Genomic DNA, 24,066 nt, shown 5'->3' on the forward strand with positions numbered 1-24,066 from the left:
ACGTTTATAATCCCTAGGGTATAATGAAAAATTGCCTGACATATGAGAAACCAGATAAATGGAACATATTGCCAATAGAAAAGAAAACCAATTAAGAGCAACTCTGAGATGACACAAGTGTCGGTACTAGAAATTAAAGGTTTTAAAGTGGCTATTTTAACTTACCTCAATGAAGTAAAACAAAATATATTCACGATTGAATAAAAAGGTAGGAGATCTCAGCAGAGAAATAAAAATGGTAAAAGAAAAACCAAATGGAAATTTTAGAACCAAAAAATATAATATGTTAAAAAAAAATCACCAATGGTTGGACTTAGAGGAATGGAGATGACAGTAGAATGAATTTGAAGATAGATCAAAAGAAATTAGCCAATATGAAGAGGAAAAAAGTAGAGAGCCTCAGAGATCTGTCAGATGATAGCAAATGGTTCTATATGCATAATGGTTCAAAAAGGATATGAAAATGAAACTATAATAGAAAAAAAATTAATTGAAGATATAATGGCCAAAATTTCCCAAATCTGATGAAAGACAGAAATTTTCAGTTACAGTAGTTGCACTATTGAAAATGAAAGATAAAGAGCAAATTGTGGGGAAGCAAGAGAAAAATGACATTTTACATATAAGAGAATAATAATCCAATTAATCAGCTCACTTCTCATAAATTATGAGGCCAGAAAAGAGTGGAACATTATGCATGAAAATACTTAAAGAAAAAACTGTCAACCCCAGAATCTATAACCAGAAAAAATATCCTTGAAAATAAAGGCAGAATAAAAATCTATAGAACCATCTTAATGCCATCTCAATCAAAATCCCAACAGTTCAATTTTCTTGTTTATCTTTTAAATACTTTGTGTGTATGTGAAAACTGAGAAGATGGTTTTAAAAAATCATATGGAAATGCAGAGCCAAGTACAGTCAAGACAATCTTGAAGAAGAACAAAGCTAGAGTACTTATACTATCATATATTAGGACCTATCATAAAAGTATAGTAATTAAGGGAACATGTTATTGGTGCAAAGATAAACAAACTGACCAATGGAACAAAATACAGAGTTCAGAAATAGACCCAGATATGTATGGTCACCTGATTCACAACAAAGATAATACTGAGAAAAGGATGATCTTTTTAATAAATGATGCTGAGTAGACTGAATTTCTATAGCAACAAAAATGTATTCTGACCCCTAATTTATACCATACACAAATTCAACTTCACAGGTATTGTAGATCTAAATGTGAAAGATAAAACAGTAAAACTTTTAGAAGGAAACATGAGAGTATCTTTTTTTTAAAAAATATTTATTTGGCTGTGTCAGGTCTTAGTTGTGGCACAGGGGATCTTCGTTGCTTCGTGCAGGATCTTTAGTTGTGGCATGTAGGATCTAGTTCCCTGGCCAGGGATGGAACCCAGGCCCCCTGCACTGGGAGTGCAGGGTCACTGGACCACCAGCGGAGTTCCTAGAGAATATCTTCTTGATTTTAGTTGGAGTAGGCAAACATTTCTTTAAAAGATTCTAAAAAGTACAAACTGTAGAGAGAAAATTTGACAATTTAGTCTATATTACATCTACAATTCTTTTTTTAATCAAAAGAAACCCTTAAGCAAGTAAAAAGGCAACCCAGAGAAAGAAAAGCTATTCACAATACACTTACCTGACAAAGGACTCATAGACAGAATAAATAAAGAACTCCTACAGAATGACAGACAACTCAAAAGACCTGTACTAGAATGTTCAGAAGATATGTATTTATAAAATCCTCAACTTGGAAATTACCCAAAAGCCCATTAACAGTAGAAAAGATAAATAAATTGTGATATAGTCATACAAGGGGATATTACACATCAATAATAATGAATGATCTATGACGGCCTGCAAGAATATGAATGAAAATGAAAGAAGGCAGACACACAAATAAGTTAACACATTAGCATTATTTTATAATCATAATAAAGTTTTTAATAATCCCCCCAAAAAAGCCAGACACACAAAATAGTACATTCTTTAAGATTCAACTTGATTATTAAAGAGAAGGGGAAAAATAGGAAAGAATTAATAGTGATTATGCTTATGGAGGAAGTATTAATGAAAGGAAGGGCCTTCAAGGAAAGCTACAGGGATGATACTGATGTAATTTTCCATTTCTTGATATGACTGCTGGTTAAACAGGTGTATCTGATTTGCAAAAGTCCTCCAAACTTTACATTCAGGATATGTTCCCTCTTCTTTAAGTATGTTATACATCAAAAAGTTCGTATAAAACAAAAGAGAGGCAGAGGGAATTATCCAAAGCAAAATTAACTAGCAAGTCAGTGGCAAAAGAGGAGTTCTAACTTCTAGCCTGGAATGCAGATCCTTTCACTCAGAGGCTGGGGACAGAGTGGGGGCTGGACAAAAAGGCCATTATCAGAAGGACCATTTGGTCTGGACCTCCTATTCAGGAAGGGCCCCAAATGTGAAGTTTTTATATCACTTCCAAATAAGTTTATACATATAGTTAGGAGATAAACTGACATTTTGAAGAGTATGTTCATCAAGAATCTTTAAACATTACCAGCTCATCCTACCTTATGATAAACTATTAAACAATTATATACCGTTTTAGTAGATCGTGTAATTTATGATATGAATAGCAAAGTTATATATCTTTATGGGGGCTTATATTAAAGTTATTAACTAGTTAATTTAAATTTCAAAGTATATCAAGCATTTTATAATATGGCTTTGGCATGTCTTCATTTTTGAGGATATCGGAAGCCCCTCCAAATGAATCTGACTTATTAGAATTGCCTGTACGTAAAACCACAAAAATATTAAAGAAATAATAGGGTTTCCATAAATGTTTCTTGAATCTGAATCCAAAATTGCAGTTTTCATTGCCTAATTAAGGTCTAAAATAAAGATTGATTCTATGTCCTATCTGGTTTAGTGGTCAATTCATTAAAAATTTCTGTTAAAACTGGCTATAATTTAGAATTTAGTCTAAACACACAATATGCTATCTTTTTATGGATGAGTGTAAGTGAAAAGTCTGATTCACAAACCTGTAGTCTTTTCCCCCAATGGATAAACTGTTTCATAAAAAGCCAAGAAAGTTACTGAAACTCTTTATATAGAAATCCATAAAAGGAGAATCATATCTCTGAGCTATATCCATTGCCTCTATTGATGCTTTGGAATTTAAAACAAAAACAAAAAAACCTTCTATAATCTATAATAATCAAAGCTTGATTTCTTTCACTTTCCACACGTTAATATTTTGAACTTTAATATTTAAAATCCATTCATACTTTATTCAAGAATGAAAATAAAAGAACTACTAAAATTATTGAGGGGAAATCAGTTATTGGAATGAATCCCATCTAATAGATTTAAAAAGTCACCTGAATCTTCCAAACACATCAAGTTTGCTGTTTTGACTGGAAATTTTATAAAACAGGATTGCCAGGAGAATACTGAAGACCAACTGTTGCTGATGCTAGTAAGATCAGAAGTTAGGTGATAACAACCTCCTGTCGGTAGTTCAACATGAGTGGCCCAAGGCCAGGAAAATGACAGGGGTGCAGGGGTGGACTGAAAAGGGTCAGCGTGAAACACAAAGGAAAGCCCACTGAATATGAATCAGTCTGAACTTCACATGATGTAGGATTCAAGTTACTTATGAAGCAAATATTTAGAAAGCATTATGAAGCATTAAGAACACATATTAACTTCAAACAAAAAGCATTTAAAATAGCTATGCCATTTTTAAAGGTAGATATATAACGTCTTGAGATGGGGCCATTCAAATGTAAAATTGTTAAAATATCCCTATATGTTCTTAAGATGCTCCAATTCTTCTGGTATCTCCTTTCAACTCATGGCTTTTGCTTCCATCTCTTAACACCAGGAAGCCAGGAGCTAATTCCATTTTCCAGGGTACTAAGTTGCAATATAAAAGCAATACACAGTTTCCCTGTTTTATGATGTCTGTAATTTACTTTTAAAAACTTCAGCAAAGATGCAGTACTATAAACGTGTGTGTTGGTTGGTTGCATACAGAGTTAGTTACATGTAGAGTATGGGTACTTAATCAAGAATTCATGGCATAGCATGGGTGGCAAACATACATCAAAAAGGCCACCTCAGAGAGGACTACAAGTGCTTCTGTATTCATGTCTTTGAAACACACCAGATATTTGCTAATTAGCATCCTGAATGTCAGATATGGATTTTTACTGATGAAATTAGTGATTTGTTAATTAGCATAATGGTTGGTAGAAACAGCCTCTCCTTGGCGAAATGAGTGGTATTCAGTTTGCGTAGATTGGCTATAATCTAGAGACATTTGCATGAACAGAATTTAAGAAACTATTTACTTGACCCCCAAATGGTCATGTATCCAGTCATTGGTTGGGAGGATATCCGGTGGCTGAGTCTTTCTAGTACAAGCAAGTGCTGTTTCTGGAATATTGTCGCTTCTGCTTTAAAAGAACTTTTCGGGCTTCCCTGGTAGCGCAGTGGTTAAGAATCTGCCTGCCAATGCAGGGGACACGGGTTCCATCCCTGGTCTGGGAAAAATCCCACATGCTGCGGAGCAACTAAGCCCATGCGCCACAACTACTGAGTCTGCGCTCTAGAGCCTGCGAGCCACAACTACTGAGCCCACGTGCCACAACTACTGAAGACCGGGCACCTAGAGCCCGTGCTCTGCAACAAGAGAAGCCACCACAATGAGAAGCCCGCACACTGCAATGAGTAGCCCCCAACTCGCCGCAACCAGAGAAAGCCCACATGCAACAACGAAGACCCAATGCAGCCAAAAATAAATAAATGTATTTAAAAAAAAAAAAGAACTTTTCATGCAAGGTGATAGTCTCAGCACCTAAAAAGAACAGAGAGTTGGGACGTTGTAGAGAATACAAAGCAAGTTGTATGAAATGTTTAGAGTCTGCTTACTAATAGGTGTTTATTAAATAAGTGTCTAAATGTGAAGCCAAACTTGGTCTAAAGCTTGTTTTGTTTTGAGCTGGTACTGGTGTCATGAGGGAGTAACTTTAATACACCTCAGTCTTTTGTGATGTGCACTAATAGGTGCCAAAAAGAACTAAAGGTCAGTTCTATCAAATTTAGGTGAGTTCACAGGCCCCTTGATTTCTGCTCATTCCCATAAGAATTTATATCCTCAGCCTTTTCAAACTGTCTTTGTAAGTCACAACGGTAAACTAATTTTTGTTAATTTTTCTTTTACCCTTTCCAAGAGTATACTTTCATCTCCATTTTCACCTTCTTAAAACTCCAGTGTCTTAATCCAAAGGTGGAACTTAATGATGGAAAACCTAGCCTCTACAGGGAATGAGTAGGTTGATGGTTTTGGTCTGAAAGAGCTTTGCATGTCCTTAAGCTGTACTTCACTGGGTGACAATATTCTGACTTTATATTGAGCTGACCTTGGCCTCTAGTGTTTTGTTGTAGGTGACAACATGAATCTCCAAGAATTTAAAAAGTCACCTAAAACTTCCAACAGATTGGACCTTGTTTTTATATCAGTAACCACTTTCCTGCATAACTAACAAACCCTCAGTAGCATAGTTCCTGAGACATAAATATTTGCTAAATGAATTAATGTAAATATTCACAAATGATCCAAAAAATTAACCATGCTTAATGAAAAAGGTGAACAAAGTTAAAGTATTAAATAAATGGTTTACCAGTTACTTCTTCTGATGCTGATTTTCACTCTGTACAGTAGGTGGAGCCAAAGACATATTTATCTACTGGCTGGGAGTCTTTCCCATTAAACAAAACAACACAAAAGATTCTTCCCTCGACAAATACTTTGTGTGTAGCCTCACAGAAAAATTCACTTGGAAATAGGTGTAGGCTAGAGAATAAGTTCAGATTTTACCCAGGTTGAGACAACCTTTTATCCTCAAACCCCTCTCAAGGATGACAGAATGATAAATAAATGGCAAGCAAGTTTCAGTTAAGTGAGTACTCTGGAGTTCCGAAGTAAATTGTCAGACCCCAGAAATATATCTATTGAAAAAGAAGTCTAGGGCTTCCCTGGTGGCACAGTGGTTGAGAGTCCGCCTGCCGATGTAGGGGACACGGGTTCGTGCCCCGGTCCGGGAAGACCCTACATGCCGCGGAGCGGCTGGGCCCGTGAGCCATGGCCGCTGAGCTTGCGCGTCTCGGAGCCTGTGCTCCGCAAGGGAAGAGGCCACAACAGTGAGAGGCCCGCGTACCGCAAAAAAAAAAAAAAAAAAAAGAAAAAGGATTCTAGCACAAGTGGGTAATATATTGGGAAATCTACACTATTCCAAAGGAAATATGGTTGACCAACAGTCACTTTAAGAACTCATTTTCTGGCTGGTTTTACCAATTTGGGTAGAGTATTTGCGAATTTGCATACTTTTGGGGTTGCAAATTAACTTTTTCTCCTTCCTTACAGTCCAATAAACATTAGATAAAATGGAAATTTGGTACCTGGTTAGAATTATTCTGATGTTAATGAAAGGAAATCCATAAAACAATGCCATCTTAATCCAATACAAAATCATCCTAGACCCTCCCAGTCTTTGATAATCCTTTTATTCTTCTACAGCTGCCTTTGAATTCCCACAGAGGTATTGCAAACTTCAACTCTGATCAACTTGTTCTAATCTGAGAGTCAGCTGATAACCTCATCTACTTTATTTGAGAAGTTACTTTTAAACCTTAGCTTTCTAAAGCATATACTCTCTACTTTAAAACATTTTTTTTCCTTTATGGTCTTCATTCACTCTTGTTTGAAAGGAGTAACTGCCCTTTTATCCAAAGTCAAGACTCCCCCAAGTACCAGGGTGATATTTTCCTTACAAATAAACCCACTTCCCTTTACCTGATTCTACCTTGCCTCTTTCTTCATTCTTTTTCTTTGCCTGTATTAAATGAGGAAATCCACTGAGGCTGTGTGAGTGCTGTCTTTTTGGCACACTGCCTACATACCATCTCAGTTATAATACCTGTACCTGTGGTTTCAAATAGCAATTCTATGAGTAAAACCCCAAATCTCATAGCAATTTTAAACTGAACTCCACAGCCCATGTTTGAAACTGCCAACCAGATATCTTCACCAAGATGTTTCAGTTCTTCATACCAAATTTTCCAAGTTGAAATCATTAAATATCTTTCAGCAAATCAGTTCCTCCTCCGGACTTCCTTTTTGTTTGTGTGTTAGTAACATTTTCCCAATCAAAACTCCAAAATCAGTTTCCACACTCCTCTCTTGTCCTCCCCATTCAATCTATCATCAAGTTCTGGTAAATCTACCTTCTTGTCCTTTCTTACTCCTAGTACCCTAGTTCAGATTCTTATAACTAACTCACTCCTCTACCATTACAATATTCTCCTTACTAATCTTCAATCTTTATCCATCAATTATTTTTTAACATCCATGCGACGCATTGAAGTGGGAGTAATCCATCAGAGTTTGTGTGAGATAAGCACTCAAAATCCTTAAAAATTAATCCATTCATCTCTTAAAATTTCAAAAATTGCTATTTTGAAACAAAGGTAAAAATCAAAAAACGCAGTTGGTTTTCATATTAAGAAATACTTCGCACGATTCTGAAAAATAGTCTGCTCTTCACTGTGCCAATAATGTGTGTCTCTCAATACACAGAGCAACATGGATAAAACGGAGTCCAAGGCCTGGCTCATGGTGGCACCTAAAGAAATTCTGCAGAGGACAGAACTCTAAGTGACTGTCCCTCATCTCTCAAAGAGCAGTGTTGCCTAGCACATCAGGCCGCATCCATTTCTTCTGCATAGACAGGGCCTGGCAGTCAGAGAATACACAGTTCTGAAAAGTCAGTGTTTATATTAATGAAATGGCATTGGCATTTTTAAGAATATGAGAAAAACATTAAAAAAAAGCTATCCCACAATTTTTGCAAAAGATTCCAATGGAGATAAGCTTCTAAGTTCAAATAAATGGGATACTTTTAAAAATGTATATTATTGGTCAAAATACAACTCACCAGCACTGCTACAGCATGAAGTATAATAGGAGTTGCTGCTAGACATTTGGAGAAGCTTCGAGGGGTCCATGAAAGGAAACTGTTGTCAATGTTCCAACAAGGAAGCCATTCAGCAGCCCAGGTCTTCTTGAGCACTCTTACTCATAGGATCAAATCTTGGTGGCATTATTCCAAAAGAAGAGAAGATCACATAGAATGTCTTCATCTTTTATGAAAGATTTTGTGGAAATCACTTTAGAAATAAAAGATATAGTACAGTCCATATGTTAGGAGATCTTATTATTTAATTGCTGGCTAATGCTATGACTAATCTCTTTGGCTTAGAAAATGGTTCAAGCAATTTCCATGAGTAACTTATTTTGGTATAAAGAAGTTCTGTCTTTCTCTTTCCAGTTGGTCACATAAGCAATAGACTAAAAGAAAAGGTTCCAGAATACTTAGATAACAATTTCATTTTATACACCTAACAGAATTGGAAATAAACACAATTTTTCATTTAAAAAAAACCCTGTTACAGAATAGCCAATTGCAACTTTTCTTTCTTGTAACTAATTCTGAATTAGCATTTTAGGAAATTTTTAAAAATAAAATGGATGATTTCAGTAATCATTGTACTTGATAAATCCTTTTACAAAAGTAAACCAAATATTTACGTAAATTAAATAGTTAGGACAAAACAATAAACTCATTTGAAGGAAAGGACAATGTAAATCCAGACCAAAACAATATTTATGGATTGCTGAGCATGAAAACTTGAAAGTCAGATTATAATTTCCATTTCTTTTTTCCCCTTCTTTAACATAAAGAAAAATGTACCCTTAGAAATAACATAGCCAGCAAATAAGAGAGCAAAACTCTGTCTTAACACTACAACATTTCAAAAGGTGTTTTATTACTTATTTCAATGAATTGAAACTTAGGGAGAGGTATCTATCAGAAAATATTTGCCATCCTCTCCCTTTCTGATATCTGTACTACTGAGAAGAGGAAAGAGTATTAAGGCTGGATGAGTTTGCTTTGTTTCCAGAGAATAATGGCCAAGAGATTTCCCTGCCCAACCTCAGGAGCATCACTGAAGCCAGTTTATGGGAATTGTCCTACCACAGCCCTCTAGTATGGCATCTGGAGAGTCCTCAAAGGACCTACCCACTCTAAGATTGAGGCCCCATGACTCAGGCTATTATAAACCCTAATGCAGAGTGCTGAAGAGGGAGGACCATGGAAGTAGTGGAAAAGCACATAAAAATTATATGCAGACCTCTGCGGTCATCAGGCAGAAAACTATCCAGTGGGTTTTAGAGAGGGAGATGGTCTCAAGGAAGGTTGATAGTTTTGGGACCCACTTAATGCCAACTTAACATATGAGTATTTCATAAAAATATCCTGACATTTCACTACAAAAGAGATTTCATTTTTAGTGAGTTGGCATGAGTGGGGCTGAGATATTATAAATCTTCAGTTCCCTGGAGATCTGGCAGAGGTTAGATATCAAGATTTTCACAGTCAAAATGTATTATATATTATACAGTTATAACTATTGTTACATAAAACTACATTGGTTTTGCTAAACTGCAGTAAAGAAAAAAATTCGAAGCAGTCACGGGGATGGAAGGTGGATTTGGGATGGGCATACCACCATAAAATGTTCATTTCTGACATTTCTCTCTCCCATCTCCATTTCCTCTGTTCACTCTCCCTACTTAAACTAAGAGGAAAGGAATTAGCTCATCAAATAACTCACTCACACACACCTTTAACTTCACACACCTTGGCCAATAGGCAACAAGTATGCCTTGGCTATACTCTTTTCCACCACATTAATTTACTGTAATATTACAGTAAGTAAAATTTTAGAAGAGGTAGTAATATTCTAAAATACACTGCTTTTTATCATCCCTGGACTTTTGGTGAAAAAAGCGCTAACTAAAACCCATAATTGTTTTTGTAAGGAGCAACTACAAGCAGTGGAACTCACGTCTCTAATGCTATTTCATTTCTCTAGTCAGCAGATTTAAAGTACAGCTTTATCCGGGCTGGTTACTCCTCTTTGCTTCTTCTCCCCCACCCGTCCACGTTCGCCGGCCTCCTCTCCACTCTCCTGCCCGCCTTTCCTCTTCCCCGCCCCTTTCTTTTAGTCCCTCCTCCTTGTTGAGTCAGTGGCTTGAAACTTTTAAAAGCTCTGTGCTCCAAGTAAGAAAAAAGCTTTTATGAGGTATCAGCACTTTTCTTTCATTAGGGGGAAGGAGTGAGGAAAATACCAAATAGCTGAAGACTTTTAAACTTTAAATAGACAGGTCTGAGGGCCTGGACTTGTTTTTGCATTTGACTTCATTCTCTGAGGAGTTCAATCACTTGGCGTGACTACTTCACTTCTTTCAAGAGAAACAGTAAGTTTTTTAAAAGATCTTTACCTATTCCTTTCTTTTTCTACAAGAAAAACTTTTCTAAAGTTTTAAAATTTGTTAAATGTAGCTTTCACATGATATTGTAAAGGGAATGATGAACTTGAAAGTGTCTATAGTTTTAAACTTAAAATTGAACTTACGGTATTTACTTTTTGACTGTTAAAAGTTCTTTTAATAATGCAACAGGTAAATAAGATTCAGATCTTTCTGATTAGAATCAGAATATTAGAATAAAGTTACTGGATATTTGGTTCTCCATTTTAGAGGATAATTCTACGTTTTTGGGTAATCAGTAATAGTCTAGGTGCTTTGTAACTTTGAGGGGGGCGGGGTTAGGGGGCCTAGGTTGGGGGGTTTGACTGACAACAGCAGAAAAATCAAAGTGCAAATTTGCTTAGCGTGCTTGCTATAGAATTCTACTCTTTGTACTTTTTCATATGGAAATCTTGATTGATGTTCTATAGCCTTGCAATGCAAATTTCTTAACAAAGTGCTTTGTTAAGACCTTGCTGCTTGACTTCCACGTGGTCCCTTCCTAGAATTTTACCCGGTAAACAAAAAGGTATAAAAATCAGAGCTGTAATATTGAGGTTCTTAAAGCAACAGTAAAGGGTTACTTTGTATTAGCACCCACTATGCAAAAATCTTGAGACCCTCAGGAGAGCCACCACTGAGTCGACCACGCTGGCAGTTCCGGAGGTGAAATCCCTTGAATGGGTGGTGGTTACTTAACAAAGCATTAACAGAGAGAGAACGGACGTTTAGAAGAGAGTATATGCCAGGGTGCATTTCCAAAACGGTCTCCTAAGACAGGGGCTCCTAGAAAGAATAGGAAACGAAATTTCTTAAATCGGCGCCTTAGAGGGAGCTACCTCCCCCCAGCCCCACGCCCCCGCCGCCTTCCGCTTGTCCGAACCTGTAGCAGACTTCAGAGCTCTTGGGCAACATTTTTGAGTTTGAGCCGCAGGGTGCGGTGCTGCCAGTAGGCAAAGATAACACTGATTTGTTATTTTAAAGGGCTCAATTTCTTACATGCTCTTATGGGTAACACACATTCTGTTAGCCAGAAATGCAACCGTGCGTTTTCGTGTCCGGTCGGGATTTTGTCTGTTCTAACTCCACAGACTAATTAGTTTAAATTCTTGGTGTGACCCTGCAGTTTGAAGTATTTGCACCAGAGAATGCTGAAAAGCAAATAAAAATGAAAGCTTTGCGGAACGAGGACGGGGGCCTGGGGCCGGGAGGGCTCGGGGAGCCTCCTGCCATCTTATCATCTGCCCGGCTCGCCCGGGGCTCCTGCACTGCCGAGCCTCCGCGCTTTGGAAACGTTTGCTGAGAAGTTTCCCTCAAATCCTCACGGTCAAACCCAGCGCAGGTCCGAGTTCCGCCACTGGAAAGGAAGGGGGAGGGGGAGAGAGGCGGGGGTGGGGGGAGAGATGGACTGTGGCCAAATGGTAAAAGAAGAGCAAGTGATTAATTGAATTAAATGTGTCAATCTAATTTCCCTTCCAAAACCCGCACCCGCAGTGTCCTTTTTTTTTTTTTTGAACTTGTTGAATCCTACTGTATAAAGCATAAGGAAATCTGAGTACCTTGGGAATTACCGTGCCTAAATGGCACTTGTAACTCTTCTGTAAGTTCTCAAAACTTCCCAAGAATAGGGATGGGGTGGGGAGAGCGGAGGAAGCCCCATAATGAAATGAGTAAAGAGCTCATGACGTGTCCAGAGGCAGATCAGAATTCGGAAACTCAAACCTTGAGTTCCCAGCAGCGGCTCGCCCACCCTTATCCTCTTGGCTGGCCATCCAGATGTTTACAGAGCATCTCTGATAAAGCTTATCAAAAGCTCTCCTTGACCAACCTCATCCTCACCCTCAACCCTAGGGCGTGCCAGTGTTTCTCTCCAGGAGTACAAAGTGGGGGTGGGAAGAGGAGAGCTACAAACTGTTGGAAAAATAGACGTGGCTTTATTTGGAGGTGGGTTTAATTTCTTCTGCTTCCCAAACCAAGCTGGTAATGAAAAGATGCTTAATCTCACCCTCTGATAATTGGGCACACTTGAACTCAGTCTAAAATGCCTCAGGCAGTTTGAAGAGTAGATTATGAAAAATTTTTAAAAAGCCTAACTTATACAAGGATTGCCAAGAATAAAATCCTGCAGTAATGCAGAGACCTCATTAAATTAACCCTGTCTCAAAGAATGAAAAAAGCCAAGTAGAAAACCCTTCAGGAGAAAGGGTAATTCTTCTATGTAGGCCAGATTGCCAGAAGGTTATTCCGTCCTAGCAGTGTGCATGTCTGGTGCTTTGTAGTTTCCAAAGTCAGTATAGTTATCACCTGTCCTTTGCCTGGAAAATGCAGTGGTAATGCTTTGATCCTACTCTCTTCACTGTTTAAATATGTTCCACATTTTTCTACTACCTTTTATAGTTTATCACTGCCACCCCATCCACTCAATTCCTGGCCCTTTACAGTGTAATTCTTACATTGCTGACCCTGGGAAACACAGTTCCAAGCAAGTGTCTGAAAGGGTGTGTTTTCAGATATCGAGAGTTGTTTTGTTACGTACATGTTTCCAGTTCCTGCGTAGAGAAGGATGGAAACCTCACATTACAGTGCATTCCTTCATTTCTCTGATGATATCCAGAGGGGTAGCTTGGTATGAGCCTCAGAGCCTCTATGTATGATACTGAGGGAAGGGAATGATAGGAAAGTCACCAGTGATTAATACCTTCTACTCCACCTTTCCTGTTCTGATCTGACTTCCCTTCAAGATTCTTAATTGTTTGAATAGATTGTTGGAGCATATTCACACACGTTAAGTTGGTTCAGCTCTGGGGAGACAAGTTATTAATTATTAATTATCTAGTGTTTACCATTAATGTCAATATTCAGTATAGATAAGTCAAGTTTAAAAAAATATCCCCAGAATTTCTCAACAGAAGTCCCCCCCAACCTCCTTCGGGTAACTACATAAATTCTTCACTTTGTCTCCACTTTGCCTGTCTAGATTCACCATTTGACTATGTGTGTACATACTGTCTTTTGCCAAAGTTAAAACACAAACCAGGGTGAGCCATATATATATATATATATATATATATGTGTATATATATATATATATATATATATATATACACATATATATATATAAATTTTTTCTTTAAGAATTTCTTAACTTTCAATAACTTTCACATCCAAGTTTTCCTAGCTTTCTAAATAGTTTCTTAAAAATATGTGTTTTGGGACTTCCCTGGCGGTCCAGTGGTTAAGACTCCGCACTTCCACTGCAGGGGGCACGGATTTGATCCCTGGTCAGGGAACTAAGAACCCACATGCCACGCAGGATGGCCAAAAAAAAATGTGTTTTATGGAATGTTTAAAATTTACAGTAATATAGAAAATATATAGTGTTTTTTAGCAATTTCTGTAAGGCAGATACATTCTATAGTATATGACTTTCCATGATTTAGAGGAGATGCCTCCAAATAGAAACACAAAGACCCTCTTCATGGTCCTTTCTCCCTATTAATTGATAAAGGGTAAATTCCTCCTTCTCATAAATCTCTTTGAGGTTGCTAAAATAGCAATATTGTACTCATTACAGGAGCATCTAGAAAACTAATTTTGATTACCATTAGGCAAATGTTAATCACTTCTTAGTTGCTATTTTGCTAAAGAAAGGATGCCAAAGTTAGAAAATAAGTGGGCTATATCTACATCTAAAATTCATTTAAAGAGTAATAGCTAAACTTTATTGAGCTTTTATTAAGAGCTTCATGTGCATGAGATATTCATTCAATGCTCATTAAGGAAAATAGACTGTTCTTAATCAATACACTTGTGAGGGCTCTAAGAGTGTGTTTATATGATGACAAAATAACTAGGCTGTTCAATAAAAATAGTAAATTTGGAGGTGACATTTGGGGGAAGCACCAAAACTGATAGAAATAGCGTTATTTTAAAGTCCATCCAATCACAATCTAAGAACATGGCTTTTAGCCTGCAGCTTCTGACTTAGGCTCTTTCCTCTAGCACCCCTCAAGTGACCATTAGAAACTTCCGTTAGTAGGGGAGTTGAGTGGTAGCTATTGGACTAGGGGAGGGGATTGTCTCTTTGGATGGAGTCCCTCACTCCTCAACTCCCATCTCATCTCATTGTTCTGTGGAGGCTGATGTGTGCTGACAGGGTGATGAAAAAGGGTGAGGGCCGTGGAAAGAAGGCTTGTTAGTGTGTTCCCCATCCTACCTCCCTCAAAAAAGCAATGCCACACACATCAGATACCTGCAGAAATGTAGCAGTATTTCAGTCTTTACAAAGGAATCTAAGGATAATCAGGGAGCCATGAGACAGAATTTTAAATAGAACAGAGGTTTACACGGAATAGGTTTGATACATCACAGAGTTAGGCTAACTACCCAGGTATAAGGAAGCAAAGGTTGTATATTACCTGATGAACTGGGAAGATACATTTTCTATGGTACCTGATTCAAATCACTTAACTGCCTAACATACACTCAAACTATATAGAGATGTTATATTAACCAGGGTTGATATCAGCTGTTATTCTTCCGTTCAGAGCCCCAATCTTACCCCGAGATTTATCATTCTTAAAATATACACAAGTTTTAACAGATTATTTCTTCTATTGCAAGACACTGTGGGGTCTCTTTCGGCGACAATTGAATTGTGTAGTCCAGTCAGAATTAGAATACTGCAGAATTGGACCGAACAAGTTTTTTTTTTGGTGGTGTTGTTTTAAAATCTTAACCTGTAAAACAGCATAATAGTGAAACTGCATAAATATCTATGATACCTGGTGCAGTTCTGCAAGAATCCCAAATCACTATGACCTTGTGTAATAAATTCAAGACCTTGTTTAACAAATTCTTTGTTAAAGAGTCTGTTTTCTTAATTCAGTCATATTGCCTGTTCAGGAATCATTTAAAGTATGTTGTTTCAGACAGTTCTCTGTTACAGCAATTATCACTTGAAAATTTAATAGTCCGTGTAATATGAGATGCTGACAATTACCACTTTTTTTTTTTACTGTGGAAGTCTCTTTTTAATTAATTTGAAACTTCAGAAGTTTGGGATATATAACTATAATTAAGAGAGTCCCAAGGAGATAGTAAACAAACAAACAAAACTGGTGAAACCTAGTACCTTTCTTTGTACAAGCCGCTTTTAATTCATTCAATAGATATTCACTATCTCTTAACTCTTTTAAGCACTGGAGATACCGCAGTGGACAAAAGAAACTCCCTCATGGAGCTCACATTCTAGCTGAGGAAAGCAGATAGTGAAAAGTCCTTGTCATGGAGGCAGACAAACAATAAACAAGTAAATACATAATGTGCCAAGTAGAGCCAAGGGCCATTAAAAAAACAAAAACAGAACAAGGGGAGTAGCAAGTGACAGACCTAGAGTGCTGGCTGATGAGGTGATACCAGAACAAGCCATGGAGATGGAACCAAGCTGATCAAGGCAGATCGGCTTGTTAGTTTTTCAAGACTGACTGAGGAGAATAGATTGGCGAGCAGGGTAACTAGGGTCTTGACATATAACCTGAAGAAAGGTGACAAGTAACCTGATGATGGCTGAGATCAGGCTAAGAGCAGGGGTGGTGGTGAGACTCATAGTCTGTTTTGGGTGGAAGATAAAACCTATAGAATTTGCAGACAGGTTGAATGTAGATTATGTTAATTATGTGTGGGTATGAATATTACCAAAAACACATCTGGCTGTTGTAACTATAGAGGAATGGTCACAACTGAGCCCACTCAAAGACATTTACTGCAAGGGAGAGGGGTTCTTACAAAAATTAAAGAAAAACATTAGGAGAGTTTACAGTTTAGTTTTGGGGCTTATAGTTTTTTTTGTTTTGGCCGCACCCTAGGGCATGCTGGCTCCTAGTTCCCCAACCAGGGATTGAACCTGTGCCCCCTGTGCCCGGAGTCTTAACCACTGGACTGCCAGGGAAGTCCCAAAAGGCTTATAATGTTTGGTTTAGGATATTAGAAACACACACAGTACTTCTGCCCCGCCCCACCCCCCAAATCCATTAAGTGGATTTTTATCAGGAAGCACTCCTATTTACCTTTATTTTATTTTAGTTCCCCACTCTCAACTCATTACAGTGTCTCTTCTTGGGAAAATCTTTAAAATTGGGAGTAAAATATATTCTAATTCTCCTAATAATTATTAGAACATTAATGACACAGCAAAGTGTCTAGCTTTGGCACAGTGATTTGTTTATATGGCTCTGGAACAGGGGACGGTCAAAAAGTAACTTAAAATAGAAGTTTTTTTTTTCATTTTGAATAAAGCATTTGAGTCCTTGTGCTCTTGGGGAGCAGCCGATGGAGGTGGAGGGACAGGGGGCTGTACAGTAAAGGGTAAGCTCAGTTCCCAGTTGCCCAGAGACCTCTGCCCCCCATACTAACCCTGCCCCCCCATCCCCTTGACCTTTTTAGACACTCAATCCCTTTCTGCTCTCCTGCCATTTCTCCACTCCTAAATATTTTGAATGAGAGACGAGACAGAGCACCAAAAAATGTCAAGAAACATTTGCCTCTTGGCCTGAAAACTTACTTCAGAATCACCTGGTGCATTTGTTTAGAAAAAGAAAAAAAAAACAAAAGAATGATTCACAAGCCACCCCCCACCCTCACCCCATGATATTCATTCAAACTGGTGAGTGTCAGGAATGTGTGTTCTTAACACATGCTGCTAAGTGATTCTGATGCCCTTCGGGAACCTGCAAAGGGCCCAGAGGGTCCTTGGGCGGGTCACACCTGGCGTGACTGGTTTTTGGCTTCTAGTCTAGAGGGCCATGAAGAGCAATGGAAAATGTGATCTAACATGGTACATAGAGGACACAAGAAGGACGGTCCAGCTACTGTCAAGCATATGCTCCTAATAAGAAGTTTGTACAACTCCTTAACCTAGACCTTAATCTACATATAAATTTCCACCCTGGGAACCTAGAGGTGAAGGCATGAATATATACAGGATATATGCTCAACTGCCATGATGTTATCATATATCAAATAAGGAATATACCTATCTCATACTAGTGAATGTGAATGGGGTATATAGTCTATAAATCAATGCTAGGGATTCTGTAAACATAATTATGACCTCTTCTTATAAAAGGGCATTACTTTTTCAATTATGACTTGGAAAAATGAAAATGATAATGGGGATGAGGGGACAACCGGTTGATAGAACTTTTAATTCACAGCAAAGTGAATGACTACCAAAAAGATAACGGCATTATAAGCCATCACATTAAACATTATCTGATGGTCTCTATGATAGTGCTAATAACAGGTATCTACATGTTGCAGGATACTAGGTGTCCAATTGGATAATTCAACTCATTCAGGTAAAAGAGTATAACTCAGTTAATGCAAATGACAACTGGGTGGCTGCTTAAAGAAAAGACAACTTGGCTACTACCTAGAGAGCTGTCCAGTGACCCAGTTCACATACTGTGGCACTATAGGGTATTTTTGTGGAATCTCAGAATTATAGGAAACTCAAGTTTTATTTTTCCATAGAGTGTAAAGAAACTTAGTAATTAATTGCCACAAGCATCTACATATTTTACTTTGAATAATAACGAAACACTGACTAAAATGACAACTTCTCAGTGTACCTGAAGCACGTTAAGTTTTTCTTGAGCTCGATCATCGCGTGAATGTGAAGAGATGTGTGCAGTTTATCATTTTATACTTGATTGTTTTTGTCATTCATCCCCACCCCCACCCCCCCCAAAACTGGAGTATTGAGCAAAAGCAGATGACACTGGCAAAATATTGTAATTCTCTACACAGAATTGGGACCAATTTACACATCATCACATCGAAACTGTCTATTGATAGAGCTTCAAAAATTCTGTCCTCACGGACTGTGCTTCTTCATTGCCAGTGTAGTATCTTCTGCTAAATTGTAGTTTCTTTCTTTTACATTCTGTCATATCAAACCGTCCGTCAAAGCTAAATTACTGCCTCTCTTCAAGCTTCTCAAGCTTTCCCCTGGCTATTTCACTCTCTTTGTCAGTCCTACAAGCCTTTGTTCTTGTTTGACTGCTTTCCATACATCAATTTCACTTTCGATTCACAATCTAAAATGGCCCTTCCTAGAGGTGAAGCTCCCTTTTTTATGACCACTGGCAGGGTCATAAAAAAGTTATTTACTGTAATTTGCCCACCCACCTCCAACCTTTACCACTCACCTCCAACCTTTACCCATCACCCACCCCCCTTTCTTTGGCACCAGTCTCTGGGCTGTCATCAAAAATACTCACTGACTGCTAATTTAGATAGCTGATACATTTTCAGTTTATGAATCAGCCATCTCTTCTTTGTTCCATCCAGGAAATCCCAGGCCAGTATCCAATTCATTTTTTTCTGTCCTCTATAGCCAGGAGGTACAGGCATTAGACAGAAATGTAACATTGCTTGGTGGGGAAGAAGATTCCCATGGACCTCATTTACTTCCCACAAGGAGAAGATGGCTTATAGTTTAATACCAGGTGAAAAATTCTTTATATCCAGACAACAAACATATTTCTAGGAAGTCTATATAATCCTACTTTTAGTTATACTATTTTTTTTTTTTTTTTTTTTTTGTGGTACGCAGGCCTCTGTTGTGGCCTCTCCCGTTGCGGAGCACAGGCTCCGGACGCGCAGGCTCAGCGGCCATGGCTCACGGGCCCAGCCGCTCTGTGACATGTGGGATCTTCCCGGACCGGGTCACGAACCCGTGTCCCCTGCATCGGCAGGCGGACTCTCAACCACTGCGCCACCAGGGAAGCCCTAGTTATACTATTTAAAATTCAGTAAGCTCCTGAAAAGTCTTTGCTTTGCTTGTTTTTAATGATTAAATAATCTTTGACTACTTCATCCCATTCTGAACCCTCCAATTACTCTCTGCTGAAAATTAGACTATATTCTCTCTGGCTGCCACATGCAATGTTATTCATTTCTTACCAGATCTCAGCCCCCGCTAAGATTGTATATGTTAAAGCATGGAAACATTTCTAACGTTAACCCAGCTTTGCTATAATTTTAAGACCAGTGTCATGCATTGGGATGCCTTGGTCTTGGGATTGAAAGTCTTTTTCTGGCTCTACGGATAGCTGAATATTTCCTATATACTTAAGACCTCAATTTTCATCAGTTAAAAGGACTATTGGCATTAGAAGAATAAATTGAACTAAATAACTTTTGGGATTCCTGTCATATCAGCCCCAATAATGGGTAAGTCCTAGGCTTGAGATATCTAGGTATTGATAGGAAGTTAAATAGAGTGCGTGGGCTGAGGACCCAAAGCCCAGTAAAGGAACTTACTTGTACAGCAATCCAAAGATTAAAACCAATCCTTTTTACTAGAGATAACACTAAAGTTGTCTTTTTATTTCTCAGGCTATAATTAGTATCGAGGTCAATTGAACTCTTACTTGAAACGTGATGTGCATTTAGTCTTGTTTTTTGAAAGTACGTTCCTGCATCTAGGGACACAGTGTGTCAAAATGGTGTGTTTCAGCACAACGTATTTTCCTCTGGGCAGAAGACAGACTTCTGAACCACATGAGTCACTGCTTAAGAAGAAACAGAGAAGTATAAATGACTACACTGTAGAGTATGCACAAATGACACTTGAATTACCAAGGAGAAACATTTCAGGATACAATTAGGAATAAAGTACTATATGTAATAGGAATGAGGTTTGAAAACAGGTTGCATGCATGTGCCTGGGTATGGGTGTTCTTACCTCAATTCTTAGGTACCCATGCTTTTTGAATACCACATATCAGCATTTTGCTTGGGTGTGCATGCAGACACAGGCCTATCAGGTAAGAACAGTCCTCTAATTGGACCGTCCAGGGGGATAAAATAAGCAGAGACACTTAGCGCAGACAACTTCTCAAGTCACGTGGTAAGACAGTGGTTGAGCAAGTAATACATCTTCGCAAGGTTAAGATCGCAATTTACTCTGCACATAGGCTCTGCTGTTTCGAAGATTTAGCGTATCTCAAGAAAATTTGAGAGCTCTTTTCAGGGGAAAATGGAAGAGTTTGCACTTGTGGCTTTTTTGTTTGTTTATTTGTTTGTTTTTGAAGAGTGCTAGAAAGATAGGAGATCTTTTACAGTACTTTGACTGCTGGCTGAAAGAAACTGTATATTAAACTAACAATCTGTGGCCTATGATCATTTAGTTGTCTTTTTCTTTTCAGGTGGTGCCCAGGCAACATGGGTGACTGGAGTGCCTTAGGCAAACTCCTTGACAAGGTTCAAGCCTATTCTACCGCTGGAGGGAAGGTGTGGCTGTCAGTCCTTTTCATTTTCCGAATCCTGCTACTGGGGACAGCAGTTGAGTCAGCCTGGGGTGATGAGCAGTCTGCCTTTCGCTGTAACACTCAACAACCTGGTTGTGAAAACGTCTGCTATGACAAATCTTTCCCAATCTCTCATGTGCGTTTCTGGGTCCTGCAGATCATATTTGTGTCTGTTCCCACACTCTTGTACCTGGCTCATGTGTTCTACGTGATGCGAAAGGAAGAGAAACTGAACAAGAAAGAGGAGGAACTCAAAGCCCAAAATGATGATAGGAATTTGGAGATGCACTTGAAGCAGATTGAAATAAAGAAGTTCAAGTATGGCATCGAAGAGCATGGCAAGGTGAAAATGCGAGGGGGTTTGCTGCGAACCTACATCATCAGTATCCTCTTCAAGTCTGTCTTTGAGGTAGCCTTCTTGCTGATCCAGTGGTACGTCTATGGATTCAGTTTGAGTGCTGTTTACACTTGTAAAAGAGATCCCTGCCCGCATCAGGTGGACTGCTTCCTTTCTCGTCCCACAGAGAAAACCATCTTCATCATCTTCATGCTGGTCGTGTCCTTGGTGTCTCTTGGCTTGAACATCATCGAACTCTTCTATGTCTTCTTCAAGGGTGTTAAGGATCGCGTGAAGGGAAAGAACGATCCTTACCACACTACCAGCAGCCCACCGAACCACGCCAAAGACTGTGGATCTCCCAAATATGCTTATTTCAATGGCTGCTCCTCCCCAACCGCTCCCCTCTCACCCATGTCTCCTCCCGGGTACAAGCTGGTTACCGGAGACAGAAACAATTCTTCCTGCCGCAATTACAACAAACAAGCAAGTGAGCAAAACTGGGCTAATTACAGTGCAGAACAAAATCGAATGGGGCAGGCAGGAAGCACCATCTCTAACTCCCACGCACAGCCTTTTGATTTCCCTGATGACCACCAGAATTCTAAAAAGCTCGATGCTGGCCATGAACTACAGCCTCTAGCCATTGTGGACCAGCGGCCTTCCAGCAGAGCCAGCAGTCGTGCCAGCAGCCGACCTCGGCCTGATGACCTAGAGATCTAGGTCCAGTCTTGAGAGCATAAAGATTCCACTCAGTTGTGGAGAAGAAAAAGGTGCTATAGAAAGTGCACCTTAGGTGTTCATTTTTTTTCCAGTGGAGGTGGTACTCAACAGCCTTGTCACGAGGCTTAGAAAATACAAAGACATTAGAATACCTGGTTCACTGGGGGTGTTAGGGATAGGCAGGTGGAGAGGGAAGGGATGAGAGAGGTACATGTTGGTATTTAATGTAGTTGATTCAAAGAACTTAAATTTTAAATAAAAGTTGCATTAGGTGATCCATAGTTAAGGGCTTTTTCCTCCCCACACACCCTTAAGAATACTTCTGTGTATGTGAAAGACTGGGTGGGTGATATTTTTGGTCAAATACTTTTTTGTTTTACCAAGAAACTGAAATAACTTTGGCCAGGAGAAAATACTTCCTGAACATCCTACTTCTCTTTATCAAGAAGAAGACAGAGGATTGTCCTTATGTCCCTGCTAAAACATTCCATTGTTAAAATTTGCACTTTGAAGGTAAGCTTTCTAGGCCTGACCCTCCAGGTGTCAATGGACTTGTGCTACTATATTTTTTATTCTTGGTATCAGTTAAAAGTTCAGACACGGCCCACAGAAGAAGACTTTCCATGCATTTGCAAATCTCAGCCAGTTTTACGTACATTCTTTTTTACATCCACGTTATTATTACCATCACTTTGCATCATTCCTCAACTACTATTCACATTCATTTAATGATTTCTGTAGACATTTAAAAAACAGTTGGGATATCACTTACCATTTTTTGAGTTAAAGTCAGGGAAGCAAGCCATGCTCAATGTTTAACAATCACTTGTATGTGAATGTGTGTGGAAGAGTGTGTTTTATTTGTCATGTATTGGTACAAGCAGATGCAGTATAAACTCACAAACACAGATTTGAAAATAATGCACACATGGTGTTCAAATTTGAACCTTTCTCATGGATTTTGTGGTGTGGGCCAATATGGTGTTTACATTATATAATTCCTGCTGTGCAAGTAAAGCACATTTTTTTTTTTTCCCCTAAAATGTTTTTTCTCCATGTATCCTATTATGGATACTGGTTTTGTTAATTATGATTCTTTTTTTTTTCTTTTTTCTTTTTTTAGAATATAGCAGTAATGCTATTGCTGAAATGAATGATTTTCTTTTTCTGAAATATAATCATTGATGCTTGAATGATAGAATTTTAGTACTGTAAACAGGCTTTAGTACTTAATGTGAGAGACTTAGAAAAAATGCTTAGAGTGGACTATTAAGTGTGTCTAGATGAATTTTGCAGTAACTGGTATTCTTGGTTTTGTCCTACTTATGCACATTAATTCAGAACTTTTATTCTATCATGAGTTTGACAGTCTTTTGGAGTAACCAGCAACTTTGATGTTTGCACTAAGATTTTATTTGGAATGCAAGAGAGGTTGAAAGAAGTTTCAATAGTACACATGTAACTAATTTATTTGAAATCTATCCTAAAGAAATCTACCAGTTTCTTCAAATGTCTTTTTAAAATTCATCACGGATGATTAGTGAAAATGCAGAGTATCATACTTTTCTTCTTGCATGTCAACTACATAAGCAGTTTTGTACAATGAGAAATACTAATTTGTTTGACATTCCATGTTAAACTACTGTCATGTTCAGCTTCATTGCATGTAATGTAGACCTAGTCCATCTGATCATGTGTTCTGGAGAGTGTTCTTTATTCAATAAAGTTTTAATTTAGTATAAAGATAGCCTTTATATCCCATGTGATTTTTTAAAACTTTTATTGCATCAATTCACAATTATCAAAGACATTTCCATTGGTTATGAGGATATGGGCAAATAAGATTCACAAGATTCCAGAATCTTTAAAAGGACAGTATTTATTATTAGCTAGATTCAGTGCAACATTGATGAACATATTTGGATATTTATTCAACAGAGAAGGTAAAGTATTAGAGTGTTGAATTTGGAATATAAAATTAATGAGATGTGTGATAGAGTCTAAAGTGAGTAATTTAGTAGATCCATACATGACAGAAGTAAGCATAAAAAGATGAGGGTGCTAAAATTTTAAAGCTATAGGGCCTCCCAGATATAAAAGAATAATGCAGGGTTGGTTTGAGTATGGTTATGCTGTGTGACAAAAGAATGAAATAGATCTATGATTCTATTTTTCCAAGACATTGTGAAAACACAGAAAATATGAATTTTAAAATTCTTAACACCCAAGAAAAATTGAACCAT

The 24,066-nt window shown here is 38.2% G+C and overlaps 1 protein-coding gene and 1 long non-coding RNA gene across 2 annotated transcripts; one reads left to right on the forward strand and one right to left on the reverse strand.

Moving 5' to 3' along the window:
* Positions 1 to 1,160: 1,160 nt before the first annotated feature.
* LOC109552819 (uncharacterized) lies at positions 1,161 to 10,137 on the reverse strand. Its single transcript, XR_002179697.3, has 3 exons — positions 9,985 to 10,137; positions 8,010 to 8,241; positions 1,161 to 1,535 (listed from the first exon to the last, which is right to left on the reverse strand). It is a non-coding gene; the product is annotated as an uncharacterized lncRNA (long non-coding RNA).
* A 66-nt stretch (positions 10,138 to 10,203) lies between these two features.
* On the forward strand, positions 10,204 to 23,570 carry GJA1 (gap junction protein alpha 1). Its single transcript, XM_004324524.4, has 2 exons — positions 10,204 to 10,396; positions 20,662 to 23,570. Exon 2 carries the CDS (start codon positions 20,678 to 20,680, stop codon positions 21,821 to 21,823), a length of 1,146 nt encoding a protein of 381 aa, XP_004324572.1. The 5' UTR covers positions 10,204 to 10,396; positions 20,662 to 20,677; the 3' UTR covers positions 21,824 to 23,570.
* Positions 23,571 to 24,066: the final 496 nt, after the last annotated feature.

The sequence above is a fragment of the Tursiops truncatus genome, chromosome 12 (assembly GCF_011762595.2).
Source record: "Tursiops truncatus isolate mTurTru1 chromosome 12, mTurTru1.mat.Y, whole genome shotgun sequence".
Taxonomy (NCBI): domain Eukaryota; kingdom Metazoa; phylum Chordata; class Mammalia; order Artiodactyla; family Delphinidae; genus Tursiops; species Tursiops truncatus.